Source organism: Babylonia areolata, chromosome 12, assembly GCF_041734735.1.
Source record: "Babylonia areolata isolate BAREFJ2019XMU chromosome 12, ASM4173473v1, whole genome shotgun sequence".
Taxonomy (NCBI): Eukaryota; Metazoa; Mollusca; class Gastropoda; order Neogastropoda; family Buccinidae; genus Babylonia; species Babylonia areolata.
Genome location: NC_134887.1, coordinates 21,616,220 through 21,639,320, shown reverse-complemented (window position 1 = coordinate 21,639,320; position 23,101 = coordinate 21,616,220). Strand labels below are relative to the sequence as shown.

Below are 23,101 nucleotides of genomic sequence, written 5' to 3'. Positions count from 1 at the left end.
ATGTCTGTCTCTGTATGTCTGTCCATTCGGTTGTTAGTCAAATAGTTATATATACGTGGTTTTTGTTGTTGTTGTTGTTGTTATATATGACATGTTGTTTTATGATGAAACAGAAATTCAGCAGGTTACGTTGAGTGAATGTAATGCGCGGTAACATTTATGCTGTCTGTGACTGGTTGTTCTGATTATAGCATCGTGTTGTCCACAGAATGTTTGAATTATACTGAGTAACATACAAGTAACCAATGCGAAAAATGAAGGCACACAACTTCAAACCATAGCAGCTTGGCGCTTCCGATCAGCTTATGTGCGGGTGAGTAAGAGGCACAGGCCTAGAGAAACAAGCCGGGAAACTATTCCTCTTTAGCAAGACAAAGGCACACACCATCAAAGCCATCTGGTCTTGAACACAACAGGCTATCGCAAATACCTATCACAGGCGCGCTCGTACTCTTTTCGTGTGTGCAAGCCACTGGTGACGTCTTGGCACATTAGACGTGTTTATTCACCCCAATGCTGATTTCAGTTTGAAGGGATCGAGATCACCCTGGACCACCGGCTGGGAATCTTCATCACCATGAACCCTGGTTACGCGGGGCGATCCGAGCTGCCCGAATCTGTGAAAGCCTTGTTCAGGCCTGTGGTCGTCATCGTGCCGGACCTGCAGCAGATCTGTGAGATCATGCTCTTCTCTGAGGGATTTCTCATGGCCAAGGTGACTGCTAGATCTTTGGGGAACTATCCCCTTATCCCCCCTCTGTCTCTGTCTGTCTGCTGTATTCTGTGTGTGTGTGTGTGTGTGTGTGTGTGTGTGTGTGTGTGTGTGTGTGTGTTTAATTATCTAAGACGAAAACTTAGTTAAAAACAGTTTGTTCCACAGGTGATGATAGGGAAGATAGATGATAAGCAATGTTGCCTTCATCTAGAAGGCACTGGAAAATTTTGAACATAAGTATAAGGATTTACTGTCGTTTTGTTATAGCAGTGTTCGAACTAAAGATAACAGCAAGGCGAATATTTGTAAACGTATTTACCAAGCTGGTTATAGCGCTGCACTAGATTTCGTGTTGGCGAATGTGACGGTTGTGTAATGGATTTCAAGAATGTGACGAGGTTGAAATGGAATTAACTGCGTGTCATACAGGGATTTTGGTGTGTGTATGTAACATAGATGTAATGTTTTATGTTAACAAAGCGTTTTTGTAAAGCACCTACAGCAGATTTCTGGATAGTGTGCTATATAAGTATCCATTATTATTATTATAGTCCTGTAGAACAATTGTTCGTGCTGCGGATGGCATCTTAGACACGGATTGTCATACTAAACGTGTTCATCGCTTTTCATTTTGTATTGTTTTGCTTTTTTGTCACAACAGATTCACCTGTATGAAATGTGGACGGCTGTCGCCAGGGAGAACGCGTCGCCATTGTGCAATGTTTCTTCCCTCCCCTCCCCCCGTTTTTCTGTCTGCATTTGCATTGTATTACTATCGTAGATTTTTTTTTTTTTCAAAAACGCATTTGAAAAGCTTAAACGTAAAGTGACAGAAAGAAATTAAGAAAAAGGCGAGGTAAATGTGGAAAACGTTAACGAGAAACAGAAATGCTTTTTCTTGTTATGACTTGGGAAACTGTTCAGATTTGTAAACGAAAGTTCGTCTTGTGTCTAAAGATGACAGGTTAGTCAAATATCTAACGGTAAAGATGTATTTGATATCAATTATCGACATGGCGAATCGGTTTGAAATGAATTCAAAATATAACGGATGAAACTCGGGGGAAAAACTTGTATTCTAAAGGCGAGATCAATAACATAATTTTACCGCTAGAAGAAATTCAGAATAAAGGAACCCAAAACCCATCCAACACCATGGTGCAGCATAACGCAGTAATTAATGTATACTACTTAGTGTGGTGTGGAAGGACTGGCTGCAAAAGATAATTCAGGACAAGAAAAGACAATGACAGACAAGGTGAAGACGACATCTACAACACAAGGAGTTGGCCCAATGGTAACGCGTTGCCTAGGAAGCGACAGAATCTGAGCGCATGGTTCGAATCCCACACTCGCCAATATTTTCTCTGGACGCTAGTCATTCGGATGAGACGATAAACCGAGGTCCTGTGTGCAGTATGCCTATAGCGCATGTAGAAGAACCCATGGCAACAAAAGGTTTGTTCCTGGCAAAATTCTGTAGAAAAACAAATACATTTGCAGGCAGAAAGAGACACAAAACGTGGGTGACGTTCTCAGTGTAGCAACGCGCTCTCCCTGGGGACAGCAGCACACATTTCACACAGAGGGATATGTTGTGACAAAAGAGTGAATATGTTAAAGTACAACACAACACAATACAAACAATGCGATACGATACGATACAAAGCCAGAGAAAAAATGTAACAAACTTGAACACAAACAGAAATTAAATCTTCTGTACATGGTTTTGGCTGTGAAAAAAGGGATTGGAAATCACGGACAAAAATGTGGGTTGTTCTCCATTCCGTTACTAAAGAACTCCGGTTAAAAGAACTACAATAAAAAATAATGCATAATAATGCATGTGTCAAACAAGTATACCAGAATATAACATGAAAACAACAGAAAAAGTGTACAACAGTTGTTGTTGTTGTTGTTGTTTTTTAAACAAAATATAACATTTTATTCAATGGTCTTATTTGGAAACGTGTAGAACTTAGAATGCGTGATGTACTGTTTGGAGTACAAAACCAAGAACTAACCAGTGAAAAGTATGAGCAAGATTATTCTCATTCGTAAAATGTGTATTGATACTGCAAAGAAAACTAAGTCAACATCTCCAGTATTTGTGATATCTGAACAACAAATTTTATATCGCATGAAGTGATTTTTCTTTATCTCCTTTAAGATTGATTGTATCCGGAGATCGGGACACATTCTTTTGTTGCTTTTTTTCTCCTCGCCTTAAGTAGTTTGTTGATTGTAGGGACGTTTTATTTATTTATTTATTCATTCATTTATCAAAATATCTGTTTCCTTAGGGACCAACACTATGCACACGTGTAGAACACATGAAAAAAGAGGAAAAAAAGTCTCGTACTTCGTGATCTTGCATGCAACTGAGGCCACAAAAAAAGAAAGGAGAAAACAGAAACTGGAAAGACAAATTTCGTTCTCCGAGTGTACTTTTTTTGTCGCTAGATGTTTTCTATTCACCCAAAAGTTTTTGGGCAACGACTGTCAAACCACCCAACTATATTTATAATACCATGGCTTGTTCCTTTGTTAAATACGTTGGCCATTTTGCTAAATACTCATTATTTCTTCCTGCTCTTATATCGCATATACCTGAAAAAGGTTAAAAGCAAGAAACAACATTGTATGTATGATAATATATGTAAGTAACCGTAGGTAATGATGTATGTTACAGACAATACGTCACATATGAGATAGCCATTTCCTTGCCGTGGACTATTTTTCATGTGCTAAGTGCATGCTGCACACGACGCCTCGGTTTATCGCCTCATCCGAATGACTTGCACCCAGACCAACACTCAAGGTCTAGTCAAGGCGAAAAAGTAAAAATCCTGGTATATGGGAATCAAACCCGTGGACACTTGCTTCCTAGTTGGGCGAATTACCACTGGGCCACTGCTTAACTTAAAAGGGATGTTTGTGACAGGCGGTTGTGATTATGATAAAAACGAATAACGCGTACCGTCATGTATGTCATATCCATCAGGTGCTGGCGAAGAAGATGACAGTGCTGTACCGCTTGGCGAAAGAACAGCTGTCCAAGCAGTACCACTATGACTTTGGACTGCGGGCACTCAAGTCCGTTCTGGTCATGGCTGGGGAACTCAAACGTTCCTCCTCAGATCTAGCAGAGGTTAGTCGGATTCAGCATTAAAACATTTTGTGTTGCCCACAAATATGATCAAGATGTCCATATTTTCGGGAATTAATTTTCGGTTTAGTCTTTTTTGATGAACTGTGTGACTCTCAAACTAGGAGGCAAAATTGAACTGATCGTTAGTGCTGTCAACCTTGGGGTTAGTTGGCCTTTTTTTTTTAACCATCCCAACGACCGACTGTCCTAAAACTCTCTTGACCCAGAGAGTGGGGATGTGCCTTCGGCAAGACACTCCATAAAATCAAATTGTGGCCCAGATAATTGGGGCAGCATTTACCCCCTTTGCCGTCCTGATGGTCTTTGTCGGACACGACTGTCATACAAATTGTTTTTGTACTGCATTGTATTGTAATGCGTTATGTTGTGTTGTATTGCGTCGTGCTGTGTTGTGTTTATTGTGTTGTATTGTATTATTATGTTGTCCACAACACAGTATTGCATTACGTGTTTGTACTGCATCATGGACATCATTCAGATACCAATCAAATGCAAGTCTTGCCTGCAGTTAAAAAACCCAACAACAACAGCATAACATCAGAATCATTTTACAAGCTTGACACTATCTTTCCTTGCGGACATCACAAGCAAGGACTACTGAGAGAGGCAAAGCACGGTGTGTTTGGCAGGACGTGGTGCTGATGAGGGCTCTGCGGGACATGAACCTGCCCAAGTTCGTCTTTGAGGACGTCCCTTTGTTCCTGGGGCTTATCTCTGACCTCTTCCCAGCGCTGGAGTGTCCACGGGTACGCTACGAGGATTTCAATGGTGCCGTGGAGTCTGTGTTTGTGGAGAATGGTTACATCTTGCTGCCTATACAGGTCAGTGACACCATGTCTGTCATTTCTGGTTGAAGGAAACGAAATCGTATTTTGCTGTATAACTTATGCAGACAGTATAAGTGGGAACACCGGTGTATCAGTTTATAATGCATGAATGATATGGAATAATTTTCAACAGATACATAGTTCTTTTATAACGACGAAGGTTTGTTTTTTTTATATTTGTTAACTAAACCGTCCATTATTTCCCACAAACCAGACTTTACTACAGATGAGTCCATCGACACAATCTCCGTAAATTTACCTCTCACATACACGCGCGCGCTCAGCAACCTGGGATGTGCAGCAGGTGTTCTTTCTTATGTCAGGTGGACAAGGTGGTACAGCTGTACGAGACGATGATGACTCGGCACTGCACCATGATCGTGGGGCCCACGGGAGGGGGCAAGTCCGTGGTCATCAACACCTTGTGCCAGTCACAGACCAAGTGAGCAGCTGTCCCTGTTGCAGGCATATCAGTCTCGGCAGCTGACACCAAGAAGCGAGTGTTTGCCGACCCCCTCCCTGTCATTCTCGGCCTCTCTCATTTTCTCTCTCTCTCTCTCTCTCTCTCTCTCTCTCTCTCTCTCTGTGTGTGTGTGTGTGTGTGTGTGTGTGTGTGTGTGTGTGTGTGTGTGTGTCTCTCTCTGATAGGCGAGTCATGAAATTAATCCTTCGTAAATCATCATCATGATCGATATCTGATTACACAAATTTAAAGATCTTTCTACTGAAGTCGAAACTTATATACAACAAGGCTCTTCTTAAGTTTAAAACTATTTTAATACTGTTCCTCCTTCTTTAAGAAGCAAATTTGTAACCAAGCCAATCCGTCATCCACCCAAGATTATGGTGCACTCCCAAGAGTCGATATTTTCAAGTCTTATTTATTCAGGAGGATGCTCATGGAATGCGATGTTATCTACTGTTAAAACCAATGAAATAAAAACTTAAGGCATTTAAAAACGTTAGTCGTGAACATCTCATGAAGAACTTAAAATACTGTAATTAATTCGTGATGTTGTTGATGAAAGTAGCTCATTCCCTGTATTGTTTATGGTGGTATTCATAGTAACATGCCACTGTCCTTCTCCCATATTATCCACATTTTCTTTCATGTGTCTCATACTTGTTTGTATATGTATTATTGTTCTTGCCATTTTCTTTTTTTCGTTTTGTAATTTAACTTTTGTATTATAACTTTTGACTCTCTCTCACTGTCTCTCTGTCTCTATCTCTGTCTCTCTCTCTCTCATTTCGTATTTTCTTCTTTCCTCTCTTCACGGTCGCCCCACCCCATCTCTCTTCTTCTCATTTCAATTTCCTCTCTTTATTTTTTCTTGTACTTTTCTTTCTTATTTTTTCCCCTGGGCTTGGTGGAAAAAAGCAATCTTGTTATATACTACTGTGTTTATCTCTGTCTCCACCTCTGAACCCACCTGTCTTTTTGTCAATTATTATCTGTCTCTGTTTGTCTCACTTTTTCTCCCTCTCCCTCCCCCCCACTCCCCTCCCTCTCTCTCTCTCTCTTTCCTCCCCCACCCAATCTGTGCCTTACATACACATTCTGCAGCAACAACAAACAACCCTTAGGCTGGAGAACAGTACGCCACACTCATTCTCTTTGTCTCCTTGCCTCCCCCCCCCACACCCCCTTCCGACTCCTCCTTTGCACTGCAGACTGGGCGTACCGACCCGGTGCTATACCATCAACCCCAAGGAGCGCAGTGTGATCGAGCTGTACGGGGTTCTGGACCCCAGCACACGGGACTGGACGGACGGGCTGCTGTCCAACATCTTCAGGGAGATGAACAAGCCCACCGACAAGAACGAGCGCAAGTACATCGTGTACGACGGGGACGTGGACGCCCTGTGGGTGGAGAACATGAACTCTGTCATGGACGACAACCGTCTGCTGACCCTGGCCAACGGGGAGAGGATCCGTCTGCAGAAACACTGCGCCATGTTGTTTGAGGTAATTTTATCTGCAGAAACACTGTACCATGTTGTTTGAGGTAATGTTGTCTGCAGAAACACTACCATGTTGTCAGAGGTAATGTTGTCTGCAGAAACACTGCGCCATGTTGTTTTAGGTAATGATGTGTCTGCAGAAACACTGCGCCATGTTGTTTGAGGTAATGATGTGTCTACAGAAACACTGCGCCATGTTGTGTGAGGTAATGATGTGTCTGCAGAAACACTGTTCCATGTTGTGTGAGGTAATGATGTGTCTGCAGAAACACTGCGCCATGTTGTTTGAGGTAATGATGTGTCTGCAGAAACACTGCGCCATGTTGTGTGAGGTAATGATGTGTCTGGAAAAACACTGTTCCATGTTGTGTGAGGTAATGATGTGTTTGCAGAAACACTGCGCCATGTTGTTTGAGGTAATGATGTGTCTGCAGAAACATTGCGCCATGTTGTTTGAGGTAATGATTTGTCTGCAAAAACACTGCGCCATGTTGTTTGAGGTAATGATGTGTCTGCAAAAACACTGTGCCATGTTGTGTGAGGTAATGATGTGTCTGCAGAAACACTGCGCCATGTTGTTTGAGGTAATGATGTGTCTGCAGAAACACTGCGCCATGTTGTGTGAGGTAATGATGTGTCTGCAGAAACACTGCGCCATGTTGTTTGAGGTAATGATGTGTCTGCAGAAACACTGCGCCATGTTGTGTGAGGTAATGATGTGTCTGCAGAAACACTGCGCCATGTTGTTTGAAATTGTACAGGTTTTCGACCTTCAGTACGCCTCCCCAGCCACCATCTCGCGGTGCGGCATGGTGTACGTGGATCCCAAGAACCTGGGCTACAAGCCATACTGGCAGAAGTGGCTCAACACGCGGTCCCCCAGCAAAGAGGAGTCCCAGGACCTGGACAGCATGTATGATAAGTACGTGCCCTTCCTGGTGGACTACATCATCGAGGGCATGAAGGACGGCGTGCAGGGGGAGAAGCTGCGGACCATCATCCCCCTCAGCAACCTCAATTTGGTCAGTGTGTGTGGGGGAGTGGGAGTAGGGGTGTTAGGTTTTACAATCAGTTTCAGGTTAAAAGAGGTGTCAGAGCTTGCGGACTGGTTGAACTATGTCATCCGTTTAATTTTTTGTGTGTGTAATGCCCAGGAGGTCCAAGAGTCTCAGGTTTGTATTGTTGTTGCTGACGATCACGATATTGCGGAATGTTTAGACCAGTTGTTCTGCTATGGTTAAATACCGCCACATTAACTCTCGTAAATCTGTCCCCTCTCTCTGTTTACTTCTTTCTGTCTAACCCCCCACCCCCTCTCTTTTCTCTTGTGCGCTCATGTGTGTGTCAAGTCAAGTCAAGATTTTTTTACATGGTGGTAAATTGAATAAGCAACAATTGCTTTTTTTTTTTTTTTTTTTTTTTTTTTTTTTACATCAAACCATCAATGAAAAAAAAAGAAAAAGAAAAAATGCAGGAGAGAGAGAGAGAGAGAGAGAGAGAGAGAGAGAGAGAGAGAGAGAGAGAGAGCAAAATAAAAGCAACAACAACAAACAAAATGAATATATGTTCAAGAACATTGTGATAATGAAATACACGTTTTATATTGTCCATTGGGGTCCAGGGAGCTCGATTTTAACAATACTATTTTCAGTGCTCTTTTATACATATGGTGAATAAATTTCATGTTTGAGAAGCTTCAGCTGTCCCATGAAGTCAACGCATAATCGATTACTGGCAGAACATGTGCACAGAAGAAGAGCTTTCGTGACTGGACGTTGAGGATCTTTTTAATTTTTGCTTGCTGAAGTATTCTATTAGAGAGACGTTTACTTAAGTACTTCATATGATCAGTCCAAGTTAGATCTTTGTCAATAATGACACCCGGAATTTTATGTGAATCTACCTCTTCAATTTTATTGATGCCTAGGAATGTTCGAAGTGATGTTTCATTCTTTGTCTTTTTTGTCGTGCACATACATACACGAACTTCGTTTTCTGAGCATTTAAGAACATGTGATTCAATCGTGTCCAATCGTTAAGTTTCAGAATATCATCTTGGAGTTCATCAGTTAGTTTACATGCGTCTGAATTCCTTGAATGTAGGGATGGGTCATCCGCAAACATTTCACATTTACATTTCATATAACAAGGTAAGTCATTAACATAAGTGGAGAATAAAATTGGCCCTAAGATGGATCCCTGTGGTACTCCATATTCAATAGATGTAAAATTTGAGGTTAGATTATTTACTGTTACTGTTTCCTGTCAGAAAGAAAATATTGTATAAGGTGAGTATACTCTGGTGGTAATTCATAAGCTTCAAATTTACGCAGTAACAAGGAGTGACTGATTTCATCAAAAGCTATTCAAAATCTATGAAGAGGAGACCTTTGAATCTATTTTCATTTTTGTTATGTAGAAGACTGTCAGTGAGTTGTATGAGGGCTGTATGACAAAAATGATTTTTATGGAATCCGGACTAGTCTTCATGGATTAGGTCATTGTCAAAGAGATAAGAATATAAAGATTTTTGCTAGTGTTTTTCAGTGGGTTTTTGTACAGAGCAGACAAGACAGAAATTGGCCTATAGTTAGATGGGATAGAAGAATCACCTGATTTGTACAGTGGAATGACTCTAGCCTGCTTGAATTTTGAAGGAAAACATTTCTTATCAATACACACATTATAAAATTATACAGATATGTCAGAGTGTCCACAAATCACGTGTGCCAGATTCTTTCAGTTGTGATAGACTTTGACTTACATCCAAGACAGTCATTGGTTGAACACTAAACGGAACATGAATTTTCTTTGAATCAATATATTGTTTTAGAAAACAGAGGTCATTTTCACTGGTCCTATCGCGTGATATAATTTTTTCAGCATGGTTGCAAAATGATTATTTAACTGATTTGCTGTTACATCAGTGATGCTTTGTTGACGTTTTTGACACATGTTTATTATTCAACTTGTTGATGGCTTTCCAAATCAGACGAGAATCTTTTGTATTAATTAACATTTTCTGAAAAAAAAATTACATTTGTATTTACGTTTCATGGCGTTTACTTTATTTCTTTGTTTCTTATATTGTTCGTTTGATCCATATATCTTCAGATAATCTCTGTAGTGTATTTCAGTGTCAGTTTCTTTTGTTATCCAAGGTGGTTTTGTTTCTTGTCTAACTCTTTTCCTAATAAATGGTGCATGCATGTTATAAACAGAAGAAAATGTATTAATCCAAATTTCGACTGCTTCATCAGGATCTCTTAACTGATACACATAATCTAAATGTGAGTTTGCTAAATCAGAGAGACAGTCGCCTTCTTTAAAGTTCTTAAAACTCATATAGAATATAGTTTAATGTCCTACCTTTGGAATTTTAACACGATTTTTAAACCAGGTGAGACAGACTGACAGACACTACTGCCACAAGGTGGAACACATGCCTCCACAATGTGTTGTTTTGTGGTTACATAAATGTGATCTGTTGTGGTATTTGTGCTTTCAGTTATGCGTGTTGGTCTGTCAGTTAATTGTTCTAAACCATGCATGGAGTAGTTTTGATGCCACTTTGGTTTTGGAGTGTATGTGTGTGTGTGTGTTTGTGTGTGTGTGTGTGTGTGTGTGTGTGTGTGTGTGTGTGTGTGTGCGCGCGCGTGTTTCCCCAGGTGACGCAGCTGTGCAACATGCTAACAACCTTACTGACGGAAGAAGTGGGGGACAGCTATGAGCTGGAGGCCATCTACATCATGGCGCTGTGTTGGTCTGCCGGCGCTGCGCTGCTGCCGGACGGCCGCATCAAGTTTGACAATTACGTCAAGTACCTGTCTTCGCTGCCCATTTTGTCCGAGGAGGGGGGCAGTCAGCTGGCTAAAGCTGGTAAGTGGCACATGGATATGGGAGAACATGATATGCAATGTTATGGTTGTAGCTGGTATCTTTCAGTTCTATGTCGGAGAATATAATATGACATGTTAGTATAGGGTTGATGTTGTTTTTTTTAGTCGCATCAGTGAGCGAAGTGGGAAACATTTGTAATACCCTTGTTGTTTGGGGTGTCCGCGTATTTGTATTTATGTCATCTCTATGCGCGAATATATTTTTTGTCGATTATCCATTCATTGTAGTTTCATTAATCATAAACTTGAATGTTCTTTCATTAAAAATATTTAAAGGCTTCCAGATAACACTTTAATGAATGAGCGGCGACCAGGTCATGTGATGTTGTTTTTCCAGGGATATGGGTAGGAAGAGATGAGGGGTGGTTAATTTAGTGGGAATGACGCGCCCGTGCTTTTTAGTAAATTGTTTCTGTGTTAATTTCATTATCATACGGACTTCTCGTAAACCATGACATTTTTTATCCTTGATATTGGTTAATGTACAACGGGAAGAATAGACTTTCTTTGATTCAGAAAACAACCTTTTCATGGTATATCGGTAAAAGTAAGTAAATTATTTGAAGCGAATCTAACTTCAAAAGCTTTTCTAAAGGGGGGAAATATATCCTTGAGTTACACCAGGGAAAAAAAAACAAAGCCTTCAGTTGAGCACCTGTGCTGTTACAGGGGAACTGCCGGGCGACCTGACTCTGTTCGAGTACTTCTTCGACCAGGACAAGAAGAAATGGGTACCGTGGTCCCAAATGGTGCCCGAGTACGTGCACAAACCGGAGGTGAAGTTCAATGAGATCCTGGTGCCCACCGTGGACACGGTGCGGGCCACCTGGCTGCTGGGCCTGATGGTGGGCATCAAGCAGCCTGTGGTCTTCATCGGGGACACCGGCACCTCCAAGACCGCCACCATCGCCAACTTTCTCAGGACACTCAGCTCAGACACCATTGTGAGTTCTCGGGCCCATGGTTTGGTAAAAATTCATTCCGCTGTATGTTGATCGGATAGACCGCTGTTAAGTTAGTTAGATGTTATTCAAGACCACTGTAAATTGGTTGGATGTTATCCAAGATCACTATGAATCAGTTGGACTTTATTCGAGATCACTGTAAGTAGGTTTGGTGTACCCCAGGTCCATTGTCTGAGTTAGAGCAGTTTGGTATGGTATGGTGTGGTCGACTGGGACGGGATGTTCTGCCTCAGTCGATACATTACTATTCAGATTAATGAAGGTGCTCAGTACAAAGTCACATTGTTCCTTTGAGCCTGTGTTCCTCTTTCCTGTTAGCTGTCTTCTTACTGCTTTCCCTTGATTCTTTTTTATTTGCGTCTTGATAGCAACACAGCCTGACAGTAAATCAGCTAAAGAAAACATAACACAGCAAATTCAAAACAAAGTAGAACTACCAAACACACTGAAGCACTAACTTCATTTGAGATCTTTTGTAAACCGAGGTCAGTACATCGTATTAAAGCATTGGAGAATATGCCTGGTATCCTCACATCAAATGCTCTAATTGTAAAGGACGTTTAGAGACGGAGGGGTATTATTTGTGCACAGATGTTGCTGAACATGAATTTTTCAAGTCGAACAACCTCACTGGACGTCCAGAGGAATCTGGAGGCCAATGTGGAGAAACGAACGAAAGACACGTACGGCCCTCCAGTGGGCAAACGACTTCTCATCTTTATTGATGACATGAACATGCCTCAGGTAACCCCATTCGTGCCGCTCTTTCAACATGTTTTCATTCGTTCTTACCAGTTTGTTGCAGATGATGGTCTTGGTTAGGAAGAGGATAATCTGATACACATTGTTGATAGACAGAGTGAAATGAGACTAAAAAGCACCGTACTTCCCAAGCTGTCAGCTCCGTTCTTCTTCTGCTGCACGTCTGCTACGCATCCATACAATCAGGACACAGTTCTTTTGTCAGCGTTCTTTCTGTTTTCTTGGTGTAACTGTCTGGAACCAACTCCCTTTGCAGATCAGGCATTCATCTTCTTCCACTTCATTCAAGTATACCCTCAACACTCACTTCTTTAAACTATTGCAGACCACCCAGCGCCACACTGCTGTCCTCGTTATGCACTTCTCGCGTATGTGTGTGTGTGTGTGTGTGTGTGTGTGTTTACCTGTTCTTGTAATGTGCCTGGAAGCCAGAGACTATTTAGAGAACTGGCACTATATACATTCACATCATCATCAGTATCATCGTCATCGTCATCACTGTATGGCATCGGTCATCCGTCAGTGTTACCCACCCCCAACAATCCACCACAATCCACCACCTTCATCCACCACCATCACCACCATCATGATCCATCACTGAGCACCTAATGCTGGTGGTCTCTGGGCACGTCAGGTGGACACCTACGGCACCCAGCAGCCCATCGCCCTCTTGAAGCTGCTGCTGGACCGGGGAGGCGTCTACGACCGCGGCAAGGACCTCAACTGGAAGAACATGAAGGACATCGGCTACATTGCCTCCATGGGCAAGGCTGGTGGAGGGCGCAACGAGACGGACCCACGCTTCGTGTCGCTCTTCTCTGTCTTCAACATGACCTTCCCGGCCGAGCAGTCACTGTTCAAGATCTACCACTCCATACTGGCCGGGCATCTGGCAGGCTTCAAGGACGAGGTCCGGCTGACTGCTTCTAATATCACCAACATGACCATGGAGCTCTACAAGTCAGTCCTCGCTTCCAGGAGAGAGAGAGAGAGGGGGGGGGAGAGAGAGAGAGAGAGAGAGGGCGTACTTTGGAAAGTATTTTGTTAAACCAAAATCGGCATTCAAGGCAAGGCAGATTTATTTATTATTCATTTCGTGTACCCCCAGGAGGCACACACCTTATAAACAAATAGAATGATGTCCAAAGCTAGATAAATACAAAAGGAACAAGGAAGCAGGGAAATTCACATTAACAGTCATTTTTCATCACAATAGAGAAAAAAAAAGGTTTCCCTGTCAATGTACAAAGTTTCATTTGAAATGAAATACGAATAGTAGAGACAAATGCTTTAAGTTTTAGCAATATTCTTTTGTTTCTTTCAGAAAACAGCAATTGGCACTTTATGGTGTTAATCGGGTTCTAAAAATGTAGGTAAACCATTTCCTGGTGCTGTCAAAAAAGGGAGAAAAAACTTTGAAACTCATCAGCACTATCATTTGTGGAACATTTATCACAGATTCTTTCATTGTTTGGTAAATTGTTGAAACGCTGTTTAGTAACAGGAAGTGCATTGTTGGTTTAAACTTTACAAACTCAATTACACAGTTAGTTGGTAACACTGTAAAATAAGCATCTTGACCAAAATTGGGTTTAAACATCCTGTAATTAATAAACATGGTATCGTTATCTACATGTCCATACAAATCTTGCAAACCCATTTTTTAAACTGCGCTTAACTTTCTCTGTAAACGGTGCGGGATGTGCAATAGAACTGTGTTGGTTCAACAAAAAACTGCTTAATCCGATTTCATTGAAGATAGTGTGAATACTTTTCAGCTATTGGTTCCGATTAGTTGGTGTTGTATGAATTAAGGGACTTCTGTAAATAATCGAAGACAGCTCGGAAGATCTTTTGCAAGTAACATGCTTATACCAGAACACTAGCATTCTAGTTTTCACAGAGAGAGACATAGGAAACTTACCAGTTTCACCAAATACCATGAAAGATGGGGTGTACTGTCTAAGTTTCAGAACTAACTTGTAAAATTTCAGTTGCAGTTTTGTCACAATGTCGGATACATGTATATCAAACCCCTAAAAACAGGAAGCTTTTGTTTGTTTCTTCTCCTCAGTGCAAACACTGCTCTAGATGCACGATCGTATAAATCACACTGGGCAACACGCATTACATTATTATAATTCAGTTTCAGAGCCAAGTACTGAAAATCACTCACAGCCTCAACTTTATCCTCTTCAATTTAAAATTTAAAAATCAGGGAATATTCTTACTTTACTCCGAAAGAACATAACTACTTCACACGTTTGTGCATTCATATTTAATTTCCATTTTTCACATCACTGCCTCATTGCATGAAGACATTCTCTCCGTGGAGGCCGTAGGGTCACCACCGATAGCATGGCAGCCAGATAGCCACTGCAAACATGCTCTGCAACAACACTGCTTGACCTGAAAATTAAGGAAACTAATGATATTCGGATATCATGTAGATGTTAGTGTTTTCATCACAAAGACTTCACGTGACCTGAATAAAAACAATAAAGTAGTGTTGTAGATTCAAATTGTGGACGTTGCTAAATTCATGTTACGCTGTAACAGAGAGCATTGTGGAAGAAGACAGAAAAGAAAAACGAAGTGTCAGACTCGGATTCGTAAGAGGACGATGCGAATGTTTTCTGTAGCAACACTGAGCCTGACATCAAACAAGTGGTAGGAAAACCAATCCTAGACGTGATGCATATTTTCTGTTAAACAAAACAAAACAATACATTTCAAAACAAACAAAACAAAGTAAAAAAAATGTGCATAACCCGAAACAGGGAAATTAAAACAAGACATGAGAATAGAAATAAAAACCAACCATTACACGGGGATCTTTAGGCGTTGCTAATGTTTGGCTGTTATTTTTCTAGGAACACTGTGCGAGAATTGCCCCCAACACCGTCCAAGTTTCACTACATCTTTAACCTGCGCGACCTGTCGCGGATATATAACGGGCTGATGCAGGCCACGCCCGACCGCTTCTCCAAGGTGGATCTGTTCCTCCGTGTGTGGCGCAACGAGTGTCTCAGGGTCTTCAGCGACAGACTAATTAGCACCACGGACAAGGAATTTATTAATGTAAGTGACAAGAGATGAAAGTCCCAGGAGACAATCCTGAGATTCGTGTAAATCCTTTCAAAAACTCAGGGGGTATGACTTTTTTTTTTTTTTTTTTTTTTTTTTTTTTTTTTTTTTTGTGATAGGCTCGTTTTCAGTTAATCGGACTCGCGCGTCGATACGTGTTCCCGAACGGTTTGGATTCTTACTTGATTCAAAACGCGGCGAACTGTATGCATGAGAGAACCCGTTTCAAAACGCCACCCAAAGCCATACTTTTCTGCACGTTGCACGTATGGATTTGCATCTGAATTAGATATACTCCAAAATGGAAAAGATATTCACTCAGTATTATCCGTTTACAGACCCTGTAGTAAAGAAGATTTGAGAAGAGAGTGACCTGTCAGAGAGCGCTATTCGGACACACATCAAAATCTATTTTTCTTCCGCACGTTCCATCATAGAAACAAGAGAGGCAAGGCCTTCAAGACTCACTTGTGATACACTTAAAAAAATCCAAGCTTTTTATGTATTGAGTATGATTTCAAAATGTAATGTTTAAGATGAGAAAGATCAGTTTAAAGCAAATTAAGTCCCCTAGCATTAATTACAGAGTAATTTCCCTTTTTTACTACCTGCACCAAAACCTTTGCAAAATAAATAAAACTTCCATGCTTAGCAAAAGAAGTTCCTGTTTGAACAAAAAATGATAATAATGACTGCTCTTTGTTGTTGGGTCAGAATATCAGATCAAAGTGCCAATTTTAGAGAATACAAAAAATATAAATATAACAGTAAATGCAGTTTGCATATAATTAGGCTTCATTTTTTAAATTTTTTTGTGCCCATCCCAGAGGTGCAATATTGTTTTAAACAAGATGACTGAAAAGAACTGGATTTTTCCTATTTTTATGCCTAATTTGGTGTCAACTGACAAAGTATTTGCAGAGAAAATGTCAATGTTAATGTTTACCACGGACACACAGACACACACACACACACGCGCACACACACACACACACACACAGACAACCGAACACTGGGTTAAAACATAGACTCACTTTGTTTACACAAGTGAGTCAAAAAGTGGTCTATCTAGTCAACATGTTCGGAAGGATTTATTTGTAAGAAACAAATGAGAATGAGTTTGCTGTATTTCAGTTGAATTTCAATCCAAAATGTTTCCAGCGGATGTTGTTCAAGATTATCCGTTCTTTTAAATTTTACTGACTGATGAGTAAATCACAATTAGGCCAGTTTCTTTGTTTTGTATGGGATCCCTACGAACCAATTGGTAACCTGGGAATGAAAGGTCGCTGTTAGATATGACACCCAATATATGGGATTCAGAAAACCCGAAGATGTAGAAGTTGTTTTTTTTTCTCCGTGATACTTCGGTTACTTCATTAATGTCATGATTAATGCTTTGATATCCTTCACCAGTTAGCCAAGAATTACCGTCCTGTGAATTTTGGTAATGAAAAGTCAAGAATTTGTTATATATAACAACACACACACACACACACACACACACACACACACACACACACACACACACATACACACACATACACACACACAATGTTTATGGCTGTTGTTTTCTTGTTTGTTTTGTTGTTGTTGTTGTTGTTGTTTTGTGGGGCCTCAAGCCTCCTAAGCTAATTTTTAACACTTTCGGTTTGTTTTTGTTTTTGTTTTTTGGTCACACACACACACTGACGCTGTTTTTTTGCTGTTGTCTATTGTGGGGCCTTCAACTTTCTGTTTTTTCCCTCTACTTTGTTTTCTGGGTTTTTTTTCTTTCGTTTTCTTTTCTTTTCTTTTTTTCTGACTCTTTTTTTTAAGTCTTAATATATTTTCCTTCATTTTACACCCATTCATGCACAGTTCTTTGCTTTTCTTTTTATTGATGAGCAACATTTGTCGACTTAAATGTACGATTTGCTACATGAACTTTGTCTAAGAGAAAGTTGTTGTTTTTTTGTTTGAAAAGAAAGATTTTTTTTAAAATTTTTGTTATTTTCTTTTTTATATTTTTTAAAATTTATTTTAATTTTTTCAAACTATTCATTCATTTATTTATTTCATTTTATTTCATTTCATCTTTTATGTCAGGCATCTGTTTAGCAGATGTGGTGTAGCGTATATGGATTTGTCCGAATGCAGTGACGCCTCCTTGAGCTACTGATACTGATACTGTATAAGACAACTATTTGTTGATTTAATCATTATCATTATTGTTCTTGTTATTCTTCTTCTTCTTGTTCTGCTGTTGTTATTGTTGTTATTATTATTGTCGTTACTATTATTATTATTGTTGTTGTCGTTGTTGTTATCAATCATTTTTATTATCATTATCAACGTCATTGATATTATGGTTATTATCATTATGGTCAAGACTAAGAGAGAGAGAGAGAGAGAGAGATGTCAAAAATAAAAGATCGTTTGTTTGCTTTTTCAAAAAACCCAAATAGTACTCTTTCCCATAATTGTTGTCGCAGTTTGCCAAACAATGATCAGATATTTTGCTGAAAATGCCTACACTCTACTACTATCCAGCAGTGAAATGTATGCTGCCACCCTCCAGCAAGATGGAGAGAACCGGCTGCCGCGCGCGCGCGCACACACACACACACACACACACACACACACACACACACACACACAGTGAAGCAGGCCTACTGATGGCATACTTTGTGTGACAGAACACCATCAAGGACCTGGTGACGGAGAACTACAAGGTCCACGAGGAGACGGTGATGAGAGACCCCATCATGTTCGGGGATTTCCGAACCTTCCTCGACGAGTCTGAGCCCCGGTTGTACGAGGACGTGCAAGACTATGAGGCCACTAAAGCCCTCTTCGAGGAGGTCCGTCAGTCTGCCTGTCTGTCTGTCTGTCTGTTATGCTGCCTGTGTGTCTGTGTCACCTCACGTGATATGAGCGATGGGGATAACCATCTTGCAAACAGGAGGAATGGGGACTCGGGGGGTGTCGAACACTGCACTGACACCACTGGGATGATGTGTGGGTGGAGCTATCGATCACTTCATTGACACCACCAGGATGACGTGTGGGTGGAGCTATCAATCACTTCACTGACACCACCGGGATGACGTGTGGGTGGAGCTATCGATCACTTTACTGACACCACCAGGATGACGTGTGGGTGGAGCTATCGATCACTTCACTGACACCACCGGGATGACGTGTGGGTGGAGCTATCGATCACTTCAGGATGACGTGTGGGTGGAGCTATCGCTATCGATCACTTCACTTCAGGATGACGTGTGGGTGGAGCTCTCGATCACTTCACTGACACCACCGGGATGACGTGTGGGTGGAGCTATCGATCACTTCACTGACACCACCGGGATGACGTGTGGGTGGAGCTATCGATCACTTCACTGACACCACCGGGATGAAGGGGGGAGTGGGAGTGGAGCTATCGATCACTTCACTGACACCACCGGGATGACGTGTGGGTGGAGCTATCGATCACTTCACTGACACCACCGGGATGAAGGGGGGAGTGGGAGTGGAGCTATCGATCACTTCACTGACACCACCGGGATGAAGGCGGGAGTGGGAGTGAAGCTGTCAAACATTACACTGACACCACCAAAGGGACAACGTGTTCAGATGGCAGCAAAAACGCCATTTTTTGTTGTTGGGTGTTTCTGATTCGAACTCACACAGATTTTAAGACACAGCTTTAACTGCAAGATAAGCGCCCAGGCAGTTGAATTAATGAGACAGTCTTGCTTTTCTCCATTAACATATCAACTTTTATTTATCTCTCTTTCCTCTGCTTCTTCATCCCCCCCCCCACCCCCGGAACCCCTCCCCCCACTCTCTCTCTCTTGCTATCTTTATTGTCTCTCTCATGTCTTTGTGGTTGGTGTCATGACAATTACAGCAATCATTATATCAAATTATTTCAAGCCAAATAGCCAATACGGAAAAAAGTGAATTTTCATATATAATATGCAACACAAGGTGAGCACACGGACATAAAAAAATAACATCAAGTGTTGCATCTCAGTTTGAAAGATCTATAAATTTCTGTAGCAGACGGGAATGCAATTCCACAGAGTGAACAGGACACACAGCATGGAAACGATTCATAGAAAAAAGCCTACATTTTGTGAATTTGCGGACATACAGAGGATAGCTGGACATTCGAATTCCCAGAGACGACGTGAAAAGATGAAGAAATATTAGATAAGATACAGAGATTTTTTTTTTTAAACGGTATTCACTTCTATCACAGGTATATAGCCTACTTATGTGCTGCTTATTTGGTCCAGTGGTCAGAGTGTCTCTGATTGTACGGAACACTGGTGACAGACGTGTGTGTGATGTGACACCAGATCATGGATGACTTCAGTGAGAACGTGGGCAAGATGAGTCTGGTGCTGTTTGATGACGCCCTGGAACATCTGACGCGAGTCCACCGTGTGCTCAGGATGGACCGGGGCCATGCACTGCTGGTTGGTGTTGGGGGGTAAGGGGTCGGCTCTCTCTGTAGCTGTCATTGTCGTTTTATTGACTAACATTGACACAAAGTTTCGTCTGACTGTTCCGACAAAGCAGATTGTGCACCTCTAGTTCTGGTTCAAAAATGGAGGTTCAGTCACGATAAATAAACTGTCGAATTTGACCAGCAGCTGGTGTGGGCATAGAATTTGATATCATCTGTTCCCCATTTGTAAAATGATAATAAAGGATTTCATGTGAAGTTAATTCACAGTTCATAATCTTTTGTTTGATAAACATGTAACGGAATCAGATTGCTCACTTCACGATTTCAGCAGCGGCTCTAATGCGAACGTCGGTCATTGTATAAAACTTATTTTTGCGAGGTAAGCTGCTTAGGCGATTTATATAATTAACGTAATATGCCGCAACACGCACAAACACAGGTCTGGGAAACAATCACTGAGCAAACTTGCGGCCTACACAGCGGGGTGCGAGGTGTTCAGCATTTCCCTCAGCCGGGGCTACAACGAGAATTCGTTCCGGGATGACCTCAAAACGCTCTACAACAAGCTGGGCATGGACAACAAGAAGATGGTCTTCCTCTTCACCGATCAGCACGTCGCCGAGGAAGGTAATGTTCCTGGGATGTGGCTCTCTGGGGAACGCGAAGGTCTTTCAGGGAAGTAAACCTCTCTGTAGGGCAGTGTTCTTTGGGGAGTATCGAACAGTTTCAGTTTCAGTTTCAGTAGCTCAAGGAGGCGTCACTGCGTTCGGACAAATCCATATACGCTACGCCACATCTGCCAAGCAGATGCCTGACCAGCAGCGTAACCCAACGCGCTTAGTCAGGCCTTGAGGGAAAAAAAAGAAAAAGAAAAAAAGGTGAATAAATAATAGATAAGCTTACACAAATAAATAAATAAATAATTATAATGTAAAAAAAAAGTGAATAAATGATAGATAAGCTTACACAAATAAATAAATAAATAAATAATGATTGTTAAAAAAAGAAAAAAAGGTAGTAATAATAATAATAATAAATAAATAAATAAATAAGATAACAATGATGATAAATAAGCAAATAGATGTAAAACATGAAGACACACATTCACATATACACCCACACATGCATAACAGATATGCACCAAACATGCAGATTCACAGATATGAAAGCACAGTTAAATACATATAAAAGTACATGAGCTCCAACACACACACACACCACACACATTACCCTGCACCTCCTCTACCCCCCTCCTCCACACACTCATTTCTAGTCTACGTATCGCAGCTTCCACGGCACACACACACACACACACACACACACACACACACACACACACACATACAGATGAACACTTACTTGTACAAGCACACACACATACGCCCATATCTCCCACCCCCAACACCCGACACACATATACAAAGATTATATATATATACGTTCCAATATCCAGTTGCTCCCACAGTGTAGGCATGCATACACTCACATACCTCATCCTCTACCCCACCTCCCCCCGCACCCCTACCTCCCCCTCACACACACACACACACACACACACACACACACACACACAGACACACACGTGCACAGAACTCTACTGACACTTGTGTACACTTACACTCTCGCGCATGCACAAACGCACTCAAAAATACAGACCCACACAAGCACACAAACACACACATACACACACGCACAGAGGCTGCCACTGATTGGCCGCAAGAGGGATGGGAAAAGATCTCTGATGCCAAGAACGTGGCGTCTAGTGTGTTGCTCAGTCTATTGTATTTGGAAAAGCCCACAGAGACTCTGTTCCGTTTTGAAGAAATTTGCGCAATGTTGGTTTGGAAATGATGCCGATATTTGTTTGATTTACAAAGCATCGTGCTCTTCCTTTCATGTTAGACTTACGGCCGCTCCCTCTCTCTGCTTTCATTTCTTTGAGGCGATCGATGGTGTGATGGCCTTGTACCTGTTCTTTTTGATATTCTTTGACTTTTCTGAGGATTTCCGATTTTCCTAGATGTAGGCCGCTCGTTGGTGTTGCGTTACCAGCAAGTCTGTTAGCTCGCTTATTTCCCTTAACACCTGCATGTCCCGGGCAGTATGACCATGTGAGTTTTTTTAATCTGAAAGTTGCGCATTGCCTTATGCCACTCTAGGCTTCCCATTCCGTTTTCAATTTTCTGTATGAGGTTTATTGAGTCGGTTAGAATCATGGCATGTTGGTTTCCAGGCGTATGGATGGACGATAGCCACTGGAGGGCATGTGTCACAGCTTCAACTTCCATTTTTAGGATGGAGGTTGTGACTTTGTAGGCAGCATTCTCTTCCCTAACTGTTTTTCCATTTTGTTTCGCAGTGAATCCCCAACCGGATTGGTCTTTGGTGACTGAGCCATCTGTGTATATGATGATGTCCTCTTCTTTACTGTTTTCTTCTATGAGTAGCTTCACTTCCGCATCAGTTTTGCCCTCTGGCTATTCCCGACAATGTCTTCCTAGAGTGGGTGAAATGGCTGTGTTGAATAGATGGTTGAGGTTTTCGGGGTTTTTCTCCCATTCTTTTGTTTCTTTCAGGTCTTGTAGTCGGCATACTAGCTGGATTGTGTCTTCTGCTTGCCCCATCCATGATCTTCCTCGTCCTAGGCGGCTGCCTTTTGGTTCTTTGACTGCGTCATTCAGTGGGTTTTGAGGGTTTTCTGATGCTTTGAGGTAGGTCTTGACCTGTTCTAACTTGTTTCTGGCCTGCACTGAAGGAAGGCCAAGCAGGTATCGCATGGTTTCTGTGGGTGTGTCTTTTGTTGTTCCAAGGATCAGCCTCATAGCTTCATTTTGAACTCTTTCTAATTTTAGGAGGTTGCTTTGAGACGGTGTTGTTCGCCCAAGTTCGTAGTCGATCACACTGAGGACGAGTGATTGGTATAGCAGGAAGAGGTGGCGTTGTTCAATACCTTTGGTTGCCATTGCTTTTAAGACTGAAAGGCCCTTTTTGCATTTGAGAACAGTATTTTCCGAATGTTTTCTGAAGGTCAGCATCCTGTCGAAGTGTATTCCTAGGTAGCGTAGGCATTCAGTTTTCTCGATCTGAATCCCATCGAGTGACACAGAAGGTGGTGATTTGCTCGCGGTTCTGTTGTTGAGGGTGCACAGCAACGTTTGGGCTTTCGCTGGATTGATGGAAGATCCTGTGTCTTAGCACCATTGAGCAATATTGTTTAGTTGTTTCTGGACGGCTTTAGTTCTTTCCTGAG

General features: G+C 41.6%; 1 protein-coding gene across 1 annotated transcript in view; it reads left to right on the top strand.

Moving 5' to 3' along the window:
• Nucleotides 1–23,101, top strand: part of LOC143287862 (dynein axonemal heavy chain 10-like) — a 124,285-nt gene that overhangs the window by 58,268 nt on the left and 42,916 nt on the right. The window contains exons 40-53 of the mRNA XM_076596099.1: nucleotides 527–715; nucleotides 3,720–3,866; nucleotides 4,517–4,708; nucleotides 5,038–5,156; nucleotides 6,389–6,683; nucleotides 7,441–7,701; nucleotides 10,348–10,558; nucleotides 11,248–11,522; nucleotides 12,135–12,287; nucleotides 12,940–13,265; nucleotides 15,179–15,386; nucleotides 18,071–18,235; nucleotides 19,739–19,872; nucleotides 20,291–20,478. Of these exons, the coding sequence (XP_076452214.1) occupies nucleotides 527–715; nucleotides 3,720–3,866; nucleotides 4,517–4,708; nucleotides 5,038–5,156; nucleotides 6,389–6,683; nucleotides 7,441–7,701; nucleotides 10,348–10,558; nucleotides 11,248–11,522; nucleotides 12,135–12,287; nucleotides 12,940–13,265; nucleotides 15,179–15,386; nucleotides 18,071–18,235; nucleotides 19,739–19,872; nucleotides 20,291–20,478 (2,863 nt within the window). The remainder of the gene's footprint in view (nucleotides 1–526; nucleotides 716–3,719; nucleotides 3,867–4,516; nucleotides 4,709–5,037; nucleotides 5,157–6,388; nucleotides 6,684–7,440; nucleotides 7,702–10,347; nucleotides 10,559–11,247; nucleotides 11,523–12,134; nucleotides 12,288–12,939; nucleotides 13,266–15,178; nucleotides 15,387–18,070; nucleotides 18,236–19,738; nucleotides 19,873–20,290; nucleotides 20,479–23,101) is intronic.